At 44.6% G+C, this 20,655-nt stretch overlaps 1 protein-coding gene across 2 annotated transcripts in view; it reads right to left on the reverse strand.

Moving 5' to 3' along the window:
* Positions 1 to 296: 296 nt before the first annotated feature.
* Positions 297 to 20,655, reverse strand: part of EFEMP1 (EGF containing fibulin extracellular matrix protein 1) — a 42,576-nt gene continuing 22,217 nt past the window's right edge. For both annotated transcript variants that reach the window (XM_064651010.1, XM_064651011.1), the window contains exons 5-11: positions 11,790 to 11,912; positions 8,332 to 8,451; positions 6,461 to 6,580; positions 4,941 to 5,060; positions 3,342 to 3,465; positions 3,051 to 3,246; positions 297 to 1,559 (exon numbers count right to left, since the gene is read on the reverse strand). In XM_064651010.1, the coding sequence (XP_064507080.1) occupies positions 1,401 to 1,559; positions 3,051 to 3,246; positions 3,342 to 3,465; positions 4,941 to 5,060; positions 6,461 to 6,580; positions 8,332 to 8,451; positions 11,790 to 11,912 (962 nt within the window). In that variant the 3' untranslated portion in view covers positions 297 to 1,400. The remainder of the gene's footprint in view (positions 1,560 to 3,050; positions 3,247 to 3,341; positions 3,466 to 4,940; positions 5,061 to 6,460; positions 6,581 to 8,331; positions 8,452 to 11,789; positions 11,913 to 20,655) is intronic.

Genomic DNA, 20,655 nt, shown 5'->3' on the forward strand with positions numbered 1-20,655 from the left:
ATGAATGGGGAGGAATCTCTGTGGGGAGAGGAGGGAGCTTCCCACAAGCCAAACCCTGGATCAGAGACTTTTCACCACGGAAAACGCCAGTTAAATCCCTCCCTCTGGAGTGGAGTTTTGCTGTCAGTAAAACCAAAGGTCAGTGGGCAACTGAGGTTTGTCCTTCTGCAAAGGAATTACTTCTTTAGTCTTCCAGGAAGTGCACAGACTCAGATCTGGATCATTCTGGCTTTGCAGACTCCCCCAGTACCTGACAGTAACAGTGGTAGTAACAAACCACCTCAAAATAGACTCGGTACAATATGGTAAGAGATCTTTATTTAAAAATTTTGTACATCAAAGGATTAACTGCTACATTTTTTTTTTTTAAACAAGAAATAAGATTTTACATATTACAAAAGATGTTATTAGTTCTTGAAAATTAGAAATAAATTTTATGAACACTGTACATGATACATCTGAGTTGTAAGAGCAGGAACAGGACCGAGTGCCTGGCAGTGATATAACTTAATAAGGAAATGCACTCCATTCTTAGTATACAACATAATACTTCTGGAAAAATAGTATGTTAAGTTCTGTCTGAAAATGCTGCATCCCAGTAACTACCAACAGTGTTCTCAGGAGTGTTCTCATGGACATTTGTGCCCTGCCTGGGGTTTTTTCCATTTGGAGTTTCTTTCTTTGTTGGAGGAATGTTCTTCCTATGGTCCATTTTTCTTGGAGAGAGCAGGATGTTATTCCGTGGCATGGTTAACACAATCTGCATACAAAAACCTGATGCAAAGCATTTCTCACAGTGTAACTTCACCTCCAACCCAGATTAGAAAAACCCACTGTGATAGCACGTAAATGCCTACAGAAATAGATTTTTATTGCCTGTTACCTTTTGTTACAAAATAGTTAAAAAGAAGAAATATATTTCAGCTTATGGGATAACCGTTACTTTGTGTATCATTCAGACTACATGATTTTTTTTCTTTTTTTGAGATTCAGTGTAGCTGCATTAGAATTTAAAATAAAAAACCAACACAGAAGATCACTTTAAAATGGCATGACCTATTTGGCTGGGGAGGGGGCGTGAGGTTGTACAGGATACTATGAACATACAGTTCTCATACAAAAGTGTAGTATGGATCTAGTCCAAGGAAGGTAATAAAAAAACCAAGATTTAGATCTTTATACACAAAGTGACAATGCCCATGTTATACTATGGAACACATCTACTAACTGGCAATTACAGGCGTAATGCGTGAGTAAAAGATACCGACTTACTAAACGAATTTTTTTTTCTTTTTTTTCTTAAAAAAAAAAAAAAGAGAGCAAAAATCTATAAATAAAATAGTAAGTGCTTTCTCTCAGGTACTATCTTTGGCTCCGCGGTGGCGGGGGCGCGGGGTGCCCTAGAAGGCGTAGGGCCCCACGATGATGGTTAGCCGCAGCACCGAGCTCGTGCGGTAGTTCAGGCTGTTCACCGTCAGCATCTCCAGGTCCACGATGTGCTCGCGGGGCCCCGCCAGCGACTTCACCAGCACCAGCATGGCGCTCACCGCGCTCGTTTGCTGCGGGGACAACAGAGCTGGGCTCAGTCACGCGCCCCCCGGGCCTCACCCGTGCTCACAAACACTGGCCAGGGCTGCTTGGAGTGTTCTGGGGCGGCCCTGACTCGCCCCACACCCGGCCTGGCTGCAGGGAAAGCTTCGCCTGACCCAGAGGGGGAAACTGTGCTGCTGACTCTCCCAGGGCAGCCTTTGTTTTTATCCCCATCTCCCAGCTTTTAAAATGGAGAGAATCAGTAAAAGAAGAGGCTTAATGTCTCTAACAGGGGCGTTGCTGAGGGGAACTGTCATTTCACAGCTCGTTCTCCAGAAGTCATGCTCTCCTCGTAAACTCTGGGAGTCTTTGCCACTGGGCTGTACCTACTGCCATTCCCGCCCTGCACCGCTCCAAAACTTGCTTCCCAGGCTGGGCTGGTGCTCCTGGGGAAGGCCTTGGCCATGACATGCTGCTGCTTTGGTAAACGGCATTGTCATTCCCAGGTGATGATAAAAGGGAAAACTCCCTCTCTCCCTTTGCCTACTGCAAATATTTTCTCACCATATCACAGGAGTGGGGTGTGCAGATGAACCCAATGCATCTGCTGTATCCAAGACCCAGCTCAGAGCTTGACTAAACCAGTAGGAATAACTTCCCAGTAAGCCTTTGTTTACCACAGTCCCCTGGCAGGAATAAACACGTGCTTCCTTATTTGAGGCCTGTGCTTCCTTATTTAAGGCCTGTGATTTCTTTTTGGGTGCAACAAGAGGAGGTTGGAATTGTTACTCTAAGAGTCAGTCTGAAGGTTAGACTGGGGTCTAACCCAAGTGAGACCTGGAATGATCTTGTTCTTATTTTAAGCAAAGAACTGTTTGCATTTTGGGGGTGGTGATGGGGTTTTGGTGTGTAATAAATCCAGGGAAAAGCACTGGATTATAGGTTATGTCAGAACAAGTGAGATTTAGATGAGCAGTCCCTTGTTCCCATCTTGGGGAAACATGGTGCAAATGGCAATGCCATACCCTTGCTACACCTGTTGGATCAAAACCCCTTAACCCCCAGATTTGAAGGAAAATAACTAAAAATTACAAACCTTCCAATTAATATATTTCTGACAGAAGCTTTTGTGCTGATTCTGTTTTACTGAGTATAAAGCTACACACGAAGGAAAAGGATTTCCCAGGAATTCATAAATATTACAAGGGTCCAAGAAAATCAGATTTCCTCCAAAATCCCTCGAAAAGCAGATGTTCTGGACACTTTGAGTCATATGTATCTACTTGAATGCGTCCCACCAACAGGAAACAGTGTTGTTCCAAGTGGTTTTCTGAAATAGTTGCAGCACTAAATGAATCTTAATATGAAGCTGTCGTAAATTGGGCTGAGCTTAGCTTGGGATGATTTTTTTTTTGTGCCAGATGAGAAATGTAATGAAGGTGGTTGTCCAGGGACTCTGTGTGTAATCCCCTCATAAATGTTTCTATCAGGGTCGCAGGTGCAGCTGCAGCCATACTCACCCTCAGGTAGAACTCCCCGTTCTCGTTGCCGGACTTGATCCGGAAGGTGTTGATGGTATTGGGGTAGATGGTGGTGGCCTGGATCTGGAAGATGTCGGAGGGCACCGTCCTGTCGGAGCGGATGCTCATGTACTTGTACACCACCGAGTAGGGCAGCTCCCGGCAAATGGCGTTGGACACGGGGCACACGCAGCGGCTGCGGCACACACAGGGGCACACACAGGGGCACAACACGTTAGCACAGCGCTCCCCGCCCCGGGGGAGCCGAAAGGGAGGGAATTCCCCTCTTACTTCTCGGATGTGAGCACGTAGGGCTCCTGGCAGGGATTCCTGGGGTAGCAGCGGAACCCTCCGTGGTAGTTCCAGCAGATCTCGTCCTCTCGGCACTCGTTGGTTGTCTCGCACTCGTTGATATCTGGGAGACAGGAAGAGGGACTGGGTAGCAAACTCGTTTCCGTTGTTGATAAACATACTCTCTGTGCCTTCAGAACAACCAAACCCAGCCCAGCCACCTGCTTGCCAGAAACCCCTCAGGTTTCAGTGTTCTGGCTACAAAGGATTTCTCCAGGCAAAAGTGGAATAACCTTTTTTTATTGAGTGTTAAGTAAGACTGCCCCAAAGCTTCGTTGGCGAAGCCTCGCCATGAAGTTAAGACTGGACACCTTAGTTGAGTGGAGATAGACATTAATCCTGTGTAATCCAGCTGTGGAACCACTGTAAAGTTTCTCATTAGCAAAGAAGAACATTACAGCAGGAGGTGTCCTGAAGACGGAGGGGAAAGGTCTCAAGGAAAAATTGATTTCCTGCCTTTTGTCAGTTCTCATTTCTAATAAGCTGGGTTTCATGATCTAAAATGCTTAATTAATGCTGCATTTTAACTAAAATAGCTTTGAAAGGAGTAATGAAAACTTGTTTATTGAGCAAAGCAGAGCTTCCTTTTTTGCCTAGGAGAAGAAGCCTGGAGGGAGGTGGGGACTGTCAACCCTGCACTGTATTAATGCTCCTTTTCCTGTCACTGCCAAAACCCCACTGGCTGCCTGCACAGGCTCCTGAATTTCAGAGGCACAGAAAGGATTTATTCAAATGTAATTAGATCTTTTAGATTCTCCAGGTGTCCCACAACATTCAGTACCAACTGCTGTTAAGGTAGAAAAGAAGTTAATCTGAATTTTGTAAGAAAATATATTGATAAAGAAGAGCTATTTCCTCATCTCTTCTGCCAATAATTCTACACCTGTTCATTTCTAAAAATAAGGGCTTCTAAAACAGGTTCTGAGTTGCAGAAGCAATGGGTCTTGAGCTTAATACATTGTTCTGCAATATTCTGTAACAAGAAGACAGACATTTAACACCAGTGAGGAAAAACCACGAACTTGAAAAGCCTGGCATTCGGTGGCACCTGGCCAGAGCATTTATTTTTCTAAACACAAATTATCTAAGCTGCTGAAGGCTTGCTTTTTTTTTTTTTTTTTTTGGTCTTCTGTTATCAGAACAAACATATCTTCAATTTCTACTGTGACTGGATTTAGGAATCTCTCTAAAAAGAAACATGATATGAAGCCATGTTTCATGTTTGTAAAAAACAGCCTGATTTTATGGAGGGATGTTTGACTCTGAAACTTGGACCCACTACCTCGACATCTTGAGTTTTACCTGGGGGTTGCAAACCCTGGAATTTTGTCCTAGGAATCTGAAGGACTTGGAGTTTGAGCTGCAAGATTCAAATGAGATTAATTGAATATCTTATAATCACCAAATGCTTTATCAGCATATCTTCTGCTGACAAAATAATAATCCTGGCATGAAATATAACCATTTAGAGAGTGGATATTCTTAGTCCTGGCTGAAATGGTGCTGATAAAGGCAGGGTTTGGAGGTGAGGGCACTTACCTTGACATGTTCTGCCTCCCACTACCTGGTATCCTTCAGGGCACACGCAGGAGAATTTTCCTGGCTCGTTGACACACTGGTACTGACAGATATAACTTGAGGTTCTGCATTCATCAGTGTCTGCAGAGAGCAAAGAGCTCAGTTATTGCCTCTTAACTTCTGCCTTGTTACACAACTAAATGGAACAGCTAAATGCTCCAAAATAAAAAAAAAAATCAGTCTACAAAGAATGTTGTAAAAAACCTCAGATGTGCTGCTCAGTGCCTCCAAGACAGATGGAAAGGCCAGTTCTGCTGGGGTTTTATCAATAACCTTCCAGAAGGAGAGTTTGGGGTTTGAGGAAGCAGAAGCTAAATTAGGCTTCAGGATAGGTTTGGGAAAATAACTCCTGAAAGCCTTGTATACTTGTAGTATTCCAAAGTGGGATTACTTTGAGGGGGAAAGAAACACAGATGTGAGATTAGTTAGTAAGGCAAAAATGTTGCCTTTGTACTTGTGCCCTGTGCTAATGGAGTAGCTCTTTGGGAAAGAGGAAAAGGGTTTTTTTGCCTTCTAATAATATTCAGTGTATCCCATTCTCCTGCTTTTTTATCCCTATGTAACCACCATTTCCCAGTGAGAGAATTCTGGTGCGGAACAAAATTTCCAATGTGAGTGCCATTAACAGGAAATTCATTTAAACCTCCCAGAACTGGGGATTGGCTTGGGAAACAGCAGGAGCTCCCTCCTACCACCTCTGAGGCTTGAGCCCAGCTCTGGGTTCGAGGTCAGGGATGTCCTTGGAGGCTGCATTCTTGCTGCTCCCTGTTCTGTTCAAATAGGATTAGCTTAAGCAGCTTGGCCAGGGAGCATCTGGGAGAGCTCTTCCAGCTCCTTCGGGAGGGCAGCGCCCAACCAGAGACCTCTCTGGCTCCAAGGCTGGCAGAGAGGACGTGGGGCTTTCAGGGTGAGATCACCGGGGCCCAAAAGGGGATTAGGGCACCCCCGTGGAGGCTCTGGCAGAGGAAAGGGAGTGTGGATTGTATAATCATCAGGAGACACGCTGTTTGTGTACACAGGCCTGAAAGCACCTCAAAAGCACAATTGTCGCTTCCTTCACATCAGAAATGGGAGGGTTGGTTTCCAGAGGAGCCCAACAGCACAGAGAATTGCCCTTGTTTTTGGTTTGCATTCCTTTCCAATTCATTTAGTGGTCATCAGCATCAGACCACACACAATTCCAGGGAGTTTGGGAAATAAGGGCTCCGGAGCCTTATTCTTCCCAGCTGTTTCCCAGGTCTTGTTTGGCACTTATTGTAGAGATACCCACCCCTCTCTGTACCTCAGTGCAGCCACTCAGGTGTGAATTAGCCACATTTGCACCCTAAAAATAAATGTCTTAAAGGTTTTTTTGGCTCCAAACTGCACCCACTGACGGTGGCTCCACTTGAATTATGTCCCTCAGTTCACAGAAAAGCGTCTGGGAAAACAAAAACAGGACAAAAAGTTGCTCTTCCAAGGCACAAAAAGGAGTCACTCACCTTCACAGTTGATTCTGTCACTGCTTAACTCAAAGCCTGGGTTGCACTGACAGATGAAAGAACCCAGGATATTGTAACACTGTTGTGCACATGGGTTATTGGCATCACATTCATTTATATCTGAAAGGGAAAACAACAGATATTTACCCCGGGTGGGTAAATTAGTAATTAGTAATTAGGCTCAATGATCAGTCCTTAGGCCGGGCCTACTGCTCAGCAGCTCAGCTGACTCTCCCAATGGAGATCTGCCATCACTGCAGCAATGTTAGATCTGTGCTTTACATTCCATGTAAAAAAGAGCATTTTTCCAGGAATGGGAGTTATTCTAACGCGTGATGAATTCTCCCAAAAATGTTTAGTGTGGCTATTAAACTCCACATTCCAGCCTCCTTTTTTTTTTTTTTTCAGGTATGAAATGCCAAGTCTCTATAAATAATTGATATAAGGAACACATACTGATAAGACCTCTCAGCATGCAGTGGTTAAGATTTATTTGAGCTATTTATTACCCTTAAAATCGGTTCTTGGAGATTCCATTGCAATTATAACACGAGCCTTGGAGGCCAGTGGGGTTTTGCAGTGCTCTGAGGCCTGGCCCATGCTGGGGGAAGGTATGTTTGTGTGCTGCCCATCCCCAGAGCACTTGTGAGGACACTGCTGTGGGAAGGGAAGCAATTTTTAGTGGGAAGTTTATAGAAGTCTAATCACCTCTGGAATCTCTAAGCCTTGTTTTTCCACAGGCTGTTGATTAACTGCTGCTCCTCTGCCATTCACTCCATAGATTTCCCTGTGTTTTCCCTTGTATTCCTCCCCTGCATGTTTTCCATTCATTTTTGTTTATCAGATAACGAGGAGAAGCTTCATTTGGAAAAAAAACCCCTCTGAGTTCGTGGCTTTTGCAAACACTTATAAATGTCAGCAACGGTGTAATTTAGAGATACAACTGAAAAATGACAAACGTTGGGCACCCAGAAAAATGAGACCAATGAAGAGGATATTAATCCTCTGGATGATGAACATCCTAGTCCTGAAAAGGAGTCATAATAGGGGAAAACTCATCACAGATTTTTTTTTCTTCCTTTTTTTTGTTCTTTTCTGGCAACAGTGCAAAGAATGCACATCATGCAGATGGTACCAGAAGGGAAAAATATAGATTACAGCCAGAAAGAACTTCTGACCATCTCCATCACCAATCTCTTGATTTATTTTTTTTTTTGGCCATTCTTTCTGCACTCCAGGCACAGTTACTCTTTTGTCGTTATTCTAATCCTTCTAGAACAGAGCCTGTGATTTCCAACTTGACATCAAGTCCTGAAGTTTTACTATCAAGCATCTCTTAGTGCTGTATTTCTGAGGGGAAGATCACTGCTGAAAGGCCATTTTTGGCGACCTTTGTTTTAATTTTTAACATTGTTTTTTCTAGATATTCAGATGTGACCCAGCTGCTTTCTTTCCTCACTACACTGCCCACGTGCTGAGGATAATTACACTGAACTGCAGAGGTTTAGTCCTGGTTCCCTTGATTTGCCAGTTCCAGCCTTCGGTGTGTGAACTGGCAGTGCTATTGGGGAAGCCAATGATAATGCAAACTGGAGGAATAATGACTATTAAATATGAAATTAAGTAATATTAAACAGTGATTATAAACCTCCCTGCCAACCAAACAGCTCAATGAGGCTCCAGTTTTCCCTCTCTCCCTCCTGTCCTTGGATCCCTTGCAGAGGAGCCTTTCAGAGCAGCCACACTCTGTGTCAGCGGTTGCTCTTTATTTCCCTGGGGTTGGGCTGAGAACGCTGCCATGCCAGCCGTGGCAGAGGGGATCTGTGTCCCTGAGCGAGGCGGGGTGTGACTCCATGCAGGGCATTCCTTACCCACGCAGGTGTGGTTGTTGGATGCCAGCTGGAAGCCGGCGTTGCACTGGCAGTAGTAGGAGCCCGGGGTGTTGACGCAGCGGTGGTGGCAGTAGGGGGGCAGCGTGCACTCGTCGATGTCTGTGCCACCAAAAAAACAGGGGTTAGTTCCAGTGCAGCCACAGCCCTTCCCTGCTGCTCTCTGTGTCCCAGCAAACTTAACTGCACTTGAAAAAACCTTATGTGAGCCTAGGTATTGCTTCTACGGATATTAACAGGGATACTCTTTTTTTTCCCCTTTAAGTATGGCTTTTTTATAACAATTTTTTATGCTCAATGCACATCTCAACTTGATTTTTGTGTTCAGTCCCCCAGTACTGCTTGATCTGGTTTGTTTAGTGTAGGTAAAAGTCCACGTTTGGTTCAGCTTTTCCCCCGGGCTCCCTCAGGATCAGACACGATGCCGACAGCACAGGGAGAGTGGCTTGGAGCTCGTATTCCCAAAAACTCATGTGCAGCGCTCCTAGCACACACTAAATCTTTGCAGCTCCATTAGGAACAGTCCAGATTTTCTGTGCAAGTCCAGGGGAACGGTGAGGAGAGAAAATTAATGGGCTTGGAAAGGAAACAGGTGGTGCTTTTGCAGGGATCCCCAGAACCTGCCTCGTTCCCCAAGGAGCTGCCATTGCTGCCTGTGCTGGCCACCTCTCCAGGTACCAGCCCCTGGCTGTGCATCTCGGGCAGTAAGAACCTTCCCCACATTCTCCCTGATTTGAGGTGGAGCAGCTGCCTTTCCAAGCATCAGCATTCCTGGTGTGCATCAGAGCAGGGCTTTCACCTGCCAACCACACCAACCTGGACCAGCCCATTCCTCTCCCTTTCCGTGTTTTCAAAGGTTTCCCTGCGTTCTGGAGGAGATGCTGCCTCTGGTTTTGCCTGGAATACACTTTTATTATCCCATTCTGGTGCCTGAGCTGGGCCTGCTGGAGCTTGGTGGAGCGATCCACGCCGTGCTCCCAACATGTACACAATGGGAGATTTCAAAGGATCAACACTCACACAAATAATCCCAGCACTCCCTGGAACAAAGAAAGGCACTTCCCATATCCATGCCAGATCTTGAGTTTCCTACCTCCAGCTGTTTCCACCATGGATGTGTTTAAAAAGAGGCCAAGACTTTTTTTTTTTCTTTTTAATAATGAGGAAAGTGTTTGTTTTAATATCAAGTGAAAAAAATCATCTTTGGAAATTAACCCTTTCCTTGTCAAATCTGCAGCTGCCGTTTGGGGCTGAGCTTTAGTGGAGTGCTTTGGATGGTTCTGAATGAAAAGGCTTAGGCTGGAAAATTCCTGGCTGTCCACACAGTAGCAATTGTCACTGTGACTCCTTTGTGGTGGAGGGAGAAATTTGGAAGTGGAAATGGAATAAATCAGGAGACACAGCAGATTTCCATCCTGGACTTTTACAGGACTAAGCTCTTACAAATTACTGCTTAAAAATGAAAGCATTATACAATATAGGTGTATGAGCAATGCTTTGCTGCTTAGGCACTGCATTTATACACAGAAATACTTCCAGGATCTGGCTCTGGTTCAGAGGGAATTTTCCTTGTGGGATTGGGCACCTCAGCTCTGTGCAGATCTAAGGGCTGAGCATCATCTAATCCATTGGGCCAAATCTTCTGTTTGAAGTGATGCTGGAAAACAATTCATTGTCTCTGCAATCATGCATTTCAGAAAAGGCTAATTTGGCAGTGTGTGAACAATAAAATAAAATAAAATAAAATAAAAATCTAAAAAAAAGACAGGAATTATTAGTGAATTTAGATTAAAATCAACCAATTGTTAAAAATGTCTTTTTTTTTTTTCCCCTCCTTCTGCCTCGAAGCCAAAATAGTCTGGAAAAATTTCTTTCAAATTTGAGAAACATTTCCTCCCATATGGAGAACCTCTATCAAGATCTGGCCCCGAGAACATTTTCTGGCTGAGCTGTTAGAAAAATCCCCCAAGACAGGCTTTATTCTGAAATGCTGACAGGACTAACTGTTGGGATGTACTTCTAATTTAGGTCACTGTGTAATATGTAACACAGGTGTTATCCTTGGGCTTGACCTAAATAGGAGAAGGGAAATTTCCCTTTCCAGACATCTTCATGTATAGATTTAGATGCATAAAAGTGAGTCCAGTGAGACTTTCAGTCAGGACCATGGGGCTTATTATTAGAAGTGCTGTTGCATGGCAGGAATATAATTTACCTGCTCTAAAAAACCTAAATAAACCCCAGATATTAAAAAAAAATAATAAGCAAAGCAATTCCTCTACCTTCATTCCAAATTCCTCATCCTACTCCTGCACAGGGAACTGGGAAAAATCAGATACACCTGTGTTTACACCAGTTTGACAGTTCAGGGCCTGATCTACATTTCTTAAGAAAGAGATAAGAATTTTTGGGTTTATTTCTACAGCCCTTGGCTTGGAACCTTGAAGAAAGAGCCATGCCCAGGAATTTAGGTTAGAATAGGTATGTACTAAAACCTCTCCAGTTTCTTACCTGTATGGCCTTTTGGGAAGAGATTAAAACCAAAAATCAACAACTTCTTATGCCTTTCAAGTGTAGGATCCCCGAGACAAAAAGAGGAAAACCTCAAATTCTGCTAAGGACAAAAAAACCCAACCCCAACCCAGTGTCCTGTGTCTTACAAGAGGCTGTCTTGAATATCACCTTGTGATGTACATGTTTGACTCTCCTGGTTCATGGTTGTTTTTAGGATGTGGCAGACCCAAGGCTGCAGTGCCTAGAGGAGCCATTAATGCCCTGGAATTGTGAGTCAGGAGGTGTTAAGTCAAGGCTGAAGGAGCAGAGCACTGGCACTTTGGCACAGGGATCCCGGATGAGGCTGGAACAGGGAAGATGCCGTGTTTACCCTGCACTCGGGTTTAATTTCATGCTGCACTTGCACAGGTCCCAAGGGTGTGCCAAGGGCTTATTTTGGCACAGGGAATAAAGCCTGGGGGTTTACAGGTTGCAAATCTCATATACCTGCATTCAGAGTTTCCATCTCTTTCATTTACTCATAAAATCAAGCCCTGGCCAGGCTGCACAGGGGTGAGGTTTGGGTGGAGGCAGTGCTGCTCCTACAGCTCTGCTGCTGAGCTCAGGGCAAGGATGGGCTTTGGTTTGCTGCCATCACAGACCTATGGCACTACCTGGGACATCAGGCAACACCCCACCACAAACAATAAACACAGTGGGAAACACTGGAAAATCCGTCTTGTGGAGTTCAAGTGTTGACTGTGCTTCAAACAGTTCCTCGCTCCGTGTTTCAGCGGTCAAGGACTGTGCTAAGGTCACTATCCCGTGGCATTCCCGAGTGGAATAGCTATTTTACACCACACCCCCACCCACTTCATGATCAACATAAAGCTTCTACCATAGGTGGTGAGAGAAACCCACTGAGAGGGCTCCAGGGCAGCACTTACCAACACACTGGTCCCCTCGCTTCTGGTAACCGGGAGGGCACTGGCAGCTGAAGGACCCTCTCAGATTGACACACACTTGGTCAGCTCGACAGGTATGGGTTCCAGTTGCACATTCATCTATATCTTTATTAAAAAAAAAAAAAGGCAAATGCAATATTAGTATTTAAATGAATTACAACATTTAGCCTTTGAAATGCTTTGCCTTCAAGTTTCCCATAAGCGAAGGCAGCAAAGTTCAAATGTATCCCAGGATGTCATCTCAACACTTACTCCATTTGCAGGACTTAAAATGTTACCCAATTTCTGACAGCTTTGAATTCTGATAGGCTGCATTTGTAGATATTTTCAGATGTGGTTATTTAAAACAGTCAAATCCTTTTATTTGTCAAATACCATTAATATTTTGTACTTATTGGCCTAAAACTTTCTGTGAACTTCTTGCAGCTTTATCATGTTTTAATAATTTGACTTTGTTGTTGTTTTTTTTTCCCCCCCATGGTGGTTGGATGTTTCATGTTGAATTACTCTGGAAAATTTCAGCAGATGTAGTTCAGCCCTTTCTCAAGGAGGAGATGAGTTAGAAACATGTTGTTTTGCTGATACTAAAAAGGCTCTGGTGATCTCTCTTGCGTGGTTCTCGTGCTCCACGCTTTGGACAGGGACTTGGAACTTGGGATGTGGTGGCCTTCCCATCAGGAAGAGATCTGCCTCTTGTCATTCCCATGAAAATTCCCCTAATTCAGTCAATCTGTTCCAGCCTTTGGAAACGGTTTCCGTGTGTTTGAACAGCACAGCTAAAAACGCGAGGGCTTCTCAGAGTAATTCAGGCAGCTTTTAGTTCACACTGAATGCAGGTTTATACAAGCATAAACCAGCATTTTCATTTTGCCTATTCATTATAACTGCTGGAGGTACTTAATTATAATTAAACTGCATGTGCTGACAAATGAATTACAACTTGCTTTCTCATCTGAACATCCAGAAATGTTGGAGAGCTTTTTATTGTAACATGACACAGTACAGTGAAATGACTTTTTAATTTTGGCATCCTACACAATTTGGAGACTCCAGGCTGAATAAACAAATTCCTTAAAACTTATGATCTCTAGTTTACAAATCTCAGCTGACCTCTCTATTTGTATAGGCACTGGGGATGTTAGAACATCACCAGTGGCAGATTCTGGGTGGTGCTTTGGAAAAAATGATGGATTCTTTCTCATAACAAATGAAAACAATTTTGACCACAAGATTCAACAAAAAATAAACCATCAACAGTTTGAATTAATTCTCAACGTTTGCCCTTTCCCCAAATGTCCAAATATTTTACATACATTTTCTCCTTATCTGACGGGGAAAATAAAGCCCTTTTCTGTTAGGCTGGGCTTTGCATTTGTGCCCAGTGTCAGTCCTAAAGCTGCTGGGTCGGTGCAGGACTTGCTGAGCTCACTGTTGTGTCCTGACACCTGAAAAGCACATTCCCAGGTGGAAAGATTTTCAGGGAATACAACTGGCTGCCTCCTACCCCCCCCCCGGCACATCATTAACCCTGGAGCCCAAAGCACAGGGCAGCTCGAGGCAAGTCTTTGCAGGGACCTCACTGGGCTCTGCATGTGCTCCTAATTCCTAAAAAAGCTGGGAATAAAACGGCTCAACACTTCTACAGCTCCAGTCCTTTTTGTTGCAGAGTGTGCTGGAACAAAGAGAGTTTATTTGATCTTTGGGAGCTTCATATGTGAGTAAATGCAACGTGAGTTCCCTTTTAAGGTGGATTAGTTAAAATGCATGGAATAATGAGCTGCTCCAGCTAAAATGATTCAGACTAGATTGACTTGTGCACTCAGGCTCTTTGGTTGCTCCTGATGGTAAGTTCAGTTTGCAAGAGGAACAATTATCCCAAATTAGTTTTAGCCTGCTGGCTGCCTCCTCTTTTGGAAAACTCTTGGAGGGTTTGAAGTTATGGCCAGAAAGATCTGGGTTTATGAGAACAACCTTGTCTTGAGACTTGTTCCAAGGAGTCCTTTAGAGCTCTCTGAAGCCTCTTATTCCGTGAGGATCTTGGCCTGGGTGCTGTGTTCTCTGTGTCTGTGTGTCCTGCCCATCTTCCCCATGCCAGGGAAATGTCTGTCAGGAGGTGGAATATTCTTGGTGGGCTTCAGAAGAGCTTCACTGTGGCTACTCCACATCATCACAGTGGTGCTTCCATTTGTGACTGGCTGCTGGCTGGCTTTTGTTGGGCTGTGATTCCCTGGGCAGTGTTGATCTGGGATCCCTGCTGTGCCCATGGGTGTTCTGTGTATCTGCAGTTGGGCAGGGGCTGACTGAACTCTGAGCTGATGGTTCCAGCTTGTTTTCCCAGTCACATCCCCTCCGTAGGGAAATCAGTAACTCCCAGGTCTTCATTATTGTAAGAGCTTATTTTTCCAGTAATCAGACTTTCCAGTCCATGAGATCCTCAGGTTTATCATGACTTGCACAGTGCCCTCTGAGTCTGTGACTGGAAGCTGCATCAATTCCTGCTTCTACTGCCACATTCCTGTATCCAATGCCACAATCTGGGAATGAGATGGTGGTTAGACAAAGCAGATATTTTTCCTTATGTTCTACCACCTCATTCCATTTGATCTCTCTTGGCAAAATCCCTGGGCTGAAGTGTGAGCAGTGAATGAGGGCGTTGGGAATCCATGGATTTGGTTCCTGCCTGGTGCACACTGATTTGGTCCCTGAGAAGACTCTGCAGTGTGGAGCAAGGGTGTGATAGAAACTCTTACAGGGACACCACAGAGCTGCCCAGCTTGAATCCTGAGAGCAAGATGACTGTGACCTTTCCTCTCCTGCATGAATGTTTAATAATGTGTTACGTGCATGTGTGTTTATGATAATTAAAAAAATTAAAACAAGACTCTCCGCTGCACACACTTGTCCCTCTGGGGAGAGGGTGAGAGAACAAACATGTGACAGATGTTTGTCATGTTGCTTAATGCACTACTGGAAAGCACTCAAGATACCACAGTGATGAGTGCACTATAAGAAACAGATCTAGAAAGAAAATATTGGGCTTTTACAAGCTCATTCTTGAGCATCTTTCCTCCGCATCCTCTTTTCCAAATTTGGTGTCATCGTGACAAAGTTCATTTCCATAAGTGTTGCAGCAACTCATTCCACAGCTGAAGCTTCTGCCTTAAGCCTGATAAGAAAACACCTGAAATCACTCTCAACTCATTGCTCATCAACTCGGTTTAAATTTAATTTCTAGATGTTACACACACCTTTGTTCACCCAGGTAAGCCATATAAATTCCATCAGTAACCAATAATAAAGTGGTCTTCTCTTTTAGTGTTACCCTTTCTTTTTCCTTTGTGTTTTCTGATCTCAGCTAGCATTTGAAAGGTTGTGCTGTTCACCACAGATAAATGAGAGCTGCAAGTTTGTGTTAAATTGTTAAAAAGCCTGAGTGGTTGTTGATTATTGATGCATGCAACCTGTGAAATGTAGATTAATTCTTACACTCCCTGTATCTCTGAGTCTGGTGGAAGATGTTGCTCAGATTTTAATTCCCAACCAGTTTTTCTCTGGACAGTTAGAGCCTGTGCAGGTGAAAAATTCCTCTGGAATAGCCTAACAATCCTTCTGCTGATCCACATCTCATGGAAATGGAGCTGGGTTCCCTTCAGTGCCTTGATCTTTGTAGTGATTGTACTCAGATAATTCTGTAGTCTTTCACTAGGCCACTCAAAAGCCAACTTATTATGGGGTCTATTTGTACTCTGGTTATAAAACCAGTTGTAAAACGTGTTAGGATTGAGCACTTTACTTTCAGTGTGTTGTTTGTAAGTGTTACATCCAGAATTCTGCACTGACAGTTCCAGAGTCAAGGACCTGGGGGGTTGCAAAACACAGAGTTCTCAGAACTCTCTGGATTCAGGTCCATTAAAGTGTCACGAGAGTCTTCAATTAGATGCCCCTCATTCTGTTTTTCCCACAGGTTTGTGCTGGGTCAAACCTTGCAGTGCCCAGAGTGGGTGGGGTGGGGTGGCCTCTGTCAAGTTGCAATGACTTTGCTGCTGTATAAAAACCTTAAACTGAGTGAGGAGTCAATGGAGAAAGGAGGGAGGAATATTACAATTAAGGACACGGTGTCTCAAATTCCATGTAAAGCCCCACTGCTCTTTCAGAAATGTTTATCAGATCCTCAACTGCGTGTGGTAAATAGGGCCACCAGCCCCCAGTGACTCATCCTAATAGAAATGCTGCCTTCTGCAGCACTTTCCAGGGCTGCCCTGGGAAGTTCCTTTGGGAAGGTTTTGATGTCCATGCCCCCGTGCAGGTTAAGGTCTGCACAGGCAGCTGGTTGGGGTTGCAGGGTGCTCCAGCACTAGTGTGAGACCACGGAGGGCAGCAGGACTTGCTCCTGGATTCCTTCAAAATACAAATGCACTGGCATTTCATAGCTCTAATTCCATAAGGCTCACTAATGGCTATACCCAGTGATTCCCTCATTTTCCAAAAATGTGCCCGTGCTCCCTCCTGAAGTGATTTACACACTTCTGTCCTTCCCTTGCTGACTTTGGCAGCTCCTCTGCATTTCAACCACCAGTTGTGTACAAAAATTCTGCCTGACCTGCTTTTTAGCTTTCCCTAAACCTCGTGGATGGTTCCCTCTTCTCAGGACAGCGTTTCCCTTCCCTGTGCCCTCCCCTCTGTCAGGCTCTTATCTACATCCTTAATATTTTCCCCCTGGTCTCTCTCTGAGCTCCGGCCCTGGCTGGGTTCCCTCCACGCCGTGACTCACTTTTCCCAAACCCCCTGACTCATGCTGCTCACTCACTTATGCAACAGCCTAATCTCGGCGATTTGCCTCCTGTCAGGAGGAGAAGCACACAAACTCGGGGGATGCATTTCCCCAGGGCTCCAGAAACAGAGAGAAAAAACAGCAATCCACATCTGCCTTCCTCTTATTCAGCCACTTAAGCCTTTCCTCCCGCAGCACATCCCTGTAAGTTGTGCTCAGGGCTGGGGAAGTGTTTTCTTAACTAACTCGAGTGTGTTTTACTCCTGTGACTGAAGTGCTCAGCTGCTGGCTGCCTCTCACAATATTGCCATGTGCCACAGCATCTTCTTGCTCTCCTTGGCTGGGCACGTGCCCATCTGTCAAAAGAACTCGCCAAAGAATTGTAGGCTGCTTTTCTCTGTTCTGGCCTCTAGCAGGATATTCCACCAGGTAAAAAAGAGGGTTCTTAAAATGATTTTGTAGGATTAAAATTCTTATCTCTGTCCCCACTGAGCAGCACCAAAGGACCGGCTGCTGACTGGTTTACAGAAATGTAAATGCAGGATGATCCCACCTCTGTCAGTGTTGCACTTGTCACTGACTCTGGAGAACCTGCTCTCCGCTTGTTTTGAATGTAAACCATAAATATTTTAGTTCAGGGGTTTAAATTTTGTGAGTTCTCAGTGTGAGTGAGACCAGAGAATGGCTTGGTCTATTTTTCCAGTGGATTCATCTGCAGTGCAAACATTACCTCCCACGTCAGCAATGGCACCAGAGAGTCTGATGTCAGACACACAGGGATCTGCAGCATCACGGACAATTTACTTAACCCCAGGAGCCTGGGAAACCTTGCCCTTTCTGGCCACTTCACGGGCTTTTCTTCTCTCTGTAAGGTGCTTTATACTGGCATTTTTCACCTGAAAATAAAATACCTGAAGGAACTAGGCCACTGTAGTTCCTCCGTGAGCATGGGCTTACTTTATTTCACCAAATGAAATATTCTGTCCCCTATTTATGTTCCTTATATTGTTCTTGCAACTGCAGCCAAGCTCACTGCGCTGTCGTTTCCTGGATCCTCCCTGATCCTTTCTTACCCATAGGAACAACATCAGCAACCTCCAAATTTCCCTGGTTCCCTCCCCAGCCCTTAGCAAGCTATCAATGATTTCTGTCAGAGGCTTTTCTATTTCCCTTGCTCCTTCCTCCAGCGTTTGGGATGTCGTTCAGCTGGGCCGGGTGCCCGGACAGCTTTTAACTCATTGGTGTTGGGAGGCCGTGGCACAAAACCTGTTACATAACCCGAGGTCAGCAGGTACCAGGAGATGGGATATTTGGAGGAATTCCTCATCCCTGGAGCAGCAGAACCTGCTAATCCAGGTTTAGTGGTGTTGGGAAGCAGCATCTCTAACTGTGCTCAGCTCTGCACAGCCCTTAAACCCCCTCTTTAGTGCTGCCTTTTCTCCCTCCCTTCCCAGTTTTCCTCTGGCCCTCTCCTGCTCAGTATGTTGGACTGATTGCCCTGGTAACAAGTTTTCACAGTTGAGCACAGAGGTAACCTGCACAAATACTTGTTTGCACAGGAAAAGCAGCTGGAAGAGCCAAGAGCCACAGTTAAGCAAGTATGTGAGGTAGAATGTTGAAATTAATGAGATTTTCCTGAAAAAGGGCCCGGCTCCCTCGGCGTGCTGAGATGTTTCCCCTCTCCCACCTGAGAGCACAGCAAAGCAAGGCCCCTGCAGGTTCATCTTTTAGTATTCCTGGACACCATGGCACAACAGAATAGAAATAATGCAAAGTATTAATGTAGTAAATGTACAAAAACCAAGTGAAGGCAGTGCAACTCATAGTTCCCTGTCTTTGGACTGCAAAAGTGAGAGGAAATACGGCGAATTTGGGCAAGTTCCCCAACCTTGGCTTGAGGAATGTGAGGGTGCAGGACCAGCATCCTGCTCTGAAGGGAGCAGAGCTAAGGAGCTGCACTGCTGGAGCCTGGGCTGCAGCCTTCTGTCCCAGTTATGTATTGTCTCTGGTATGTCCACAGCGAACGGACTGATCACACACAACAGCTCCAGAGAGGAGGGAGCCATGGCTTTCAGCACTCCAACATCTCCCACGTGTCTGGGAGGGGCAGCAGCTGAAGAGGGGAAAAAAATGAATGAAGCTTTGAGCTGATGCATCGCTTCCCTTCTGCTGCACTTCCCTCCAGCTGGGATGCTCCTTTCCCTCACACACTGCACAAGGTGAATGCCTTCCAGTGCCAAGATCCCCTGGAGTTACCTCCTCATCCAATGAAATGAATGGGACACACGAATCCAGTAATTGAAATTATCAGTACAAATGACAGTGGTGTGGCTGCTATGACAGCAAGTCTGATACAAGGCCACAAACCATTCCCAAAAGGATTTTCTGTTCTGTGTTACTTCACTGTGTCTTCTTAAAATAAGAACATGGACATTAAAATAAGAACATTATAATGATGTTCTTAAAATAAGAACATTACATATGTCTGTGTTTCAGGTTTCTCAAAGGGAAAAGCTCTTCAATCCCCCCATTAGAAGACCACAGTGTTCACTGTCAGTGAATCCCAGAATACACCGAGTTGGAAGGGACCCCTAAGGATCATTGAGTCCAACCCTTAGCCCTGCACAGGACCAGTCTTCCTGCTCATCAAAAAGAAAGAGATTCCATGTGTTTGACCTATATTAATTTCAAATGTGTATTTTGGGCTTCATTTTTGCTGGGGCCATGAAAGGAACCGTTTACAATCCCCTAATTCAGTGCAATGTATCTGCAAGTCTCTGAGTGCCTCAAAACGTGAGTTGTCACAATGGCAAACTTTTTGATTTACATTGCAATGGCTTATTTTTCCTTTCAGTGGAGTATTTCCTGCTGTTGCTTTCTTGTGATTTTTCTGCTAGAGGTCTAACAACTTGTGCTTTTTTGGTTCATGCCTGCCTAAGTGAGGATCACCCACCCATGATGACCAATCCACTTGGAGCGGGCTCAAAAACAACAAGGGTGGATTAAACTATTCCATTATTGCAGATGAAAGAGCTCTCCCCGACATCTGGCATATCATCTTCAGAACTGATATGGAACACTTCCATAAATTCAGCTTAACATTGTTTTTGTGAGTGTTCCAAAGTATTTTTAACATGAAGGAATAGCATGCAAACTAATTTCCTATTTGAAAGTAAATGTCTTGTTCTTATTTCTAATTCACCCAGTTATTAAAAAGGAGGGAAAAAAAAAAGAAAAAAAAAAAAAAAAGATGTTCCCTTAACTTGAAGCATACTGGTTTGTTTATTTAAGTTAATGGAAAAGCAAGTCAGTGTTTGATGTAAAGCTGCCCCCTTGCTTGAAAGAAAACCAAACAACTGGTTATGAATTATGAATATCTCCTAATACTTTCCAGAATTATCTGAAGGATGTATTTTTTGCTTAATTACATACACTTAAAAGTTCCAAGTTCCCTGTTCGTTCCCATTCTGTTTATTTCTCTCCTTGGAAACCTCATAAGCATTTTCCTTTAGCAAGGCTTGACTGGACAGAATATTGCTGCTCCAACCTGTGATGGCAGGGAGAGCCAGGCCTTGCTTTTTAATTAGGGACTTGCAGAAGGGCTCATTAAAGCTTTGCAGGCCCTTCCCCAGCACCTCCAGGGGCAGCTGCTGAGCCCTGCACGGGGAAACACAAGCAGCTCCCCAAAAACCAGCTTGCCTTCTGAGACAGCTCAAAACCAGGTCCTGCAGAAAGAAATGTTGCTTTTCTTGTGCGTTGGCACACCTTGAGCTGCTCTAGTCCTGCTCAGCAGCACGGGAGCCTGATCTGGTGGTTTTGGGGAGTGACTGCAGCTCATCAGTGCAGCTTTGCTTGGATTTATACAAATCCAAGAGACCTTAAGATATAAGGACAAGGGACTTCCCATATTTGTTGATCAATCCAGTCCTATCCCCCTCCAGCTGAAGGAGCCTTTTTAGGATTTGAGCCGTGGTTTCCAGGCTGAGAACCCTGAGGTTCAAGCTGAGTTCAATAGCAACTTTCCAAAGGAGAAGGCTTATCTCAAATGATATTGTTTTTAGCACTAATCATCCTATC

This window comes from Pseudopipra pipra, chromosome 3 (genome assembly GCF_036250125.1).
Source record: "Pseudopipra pipra isolate bDixPip1 chromosome 3, bDixPip1.hap1, whole genome shotgun sequence".
NCBI lineage: Eukaryota > Metazoa > Chordata > Aves > Passeriformes > Pipridae > Pseudopipra > Pseudopipra pipra.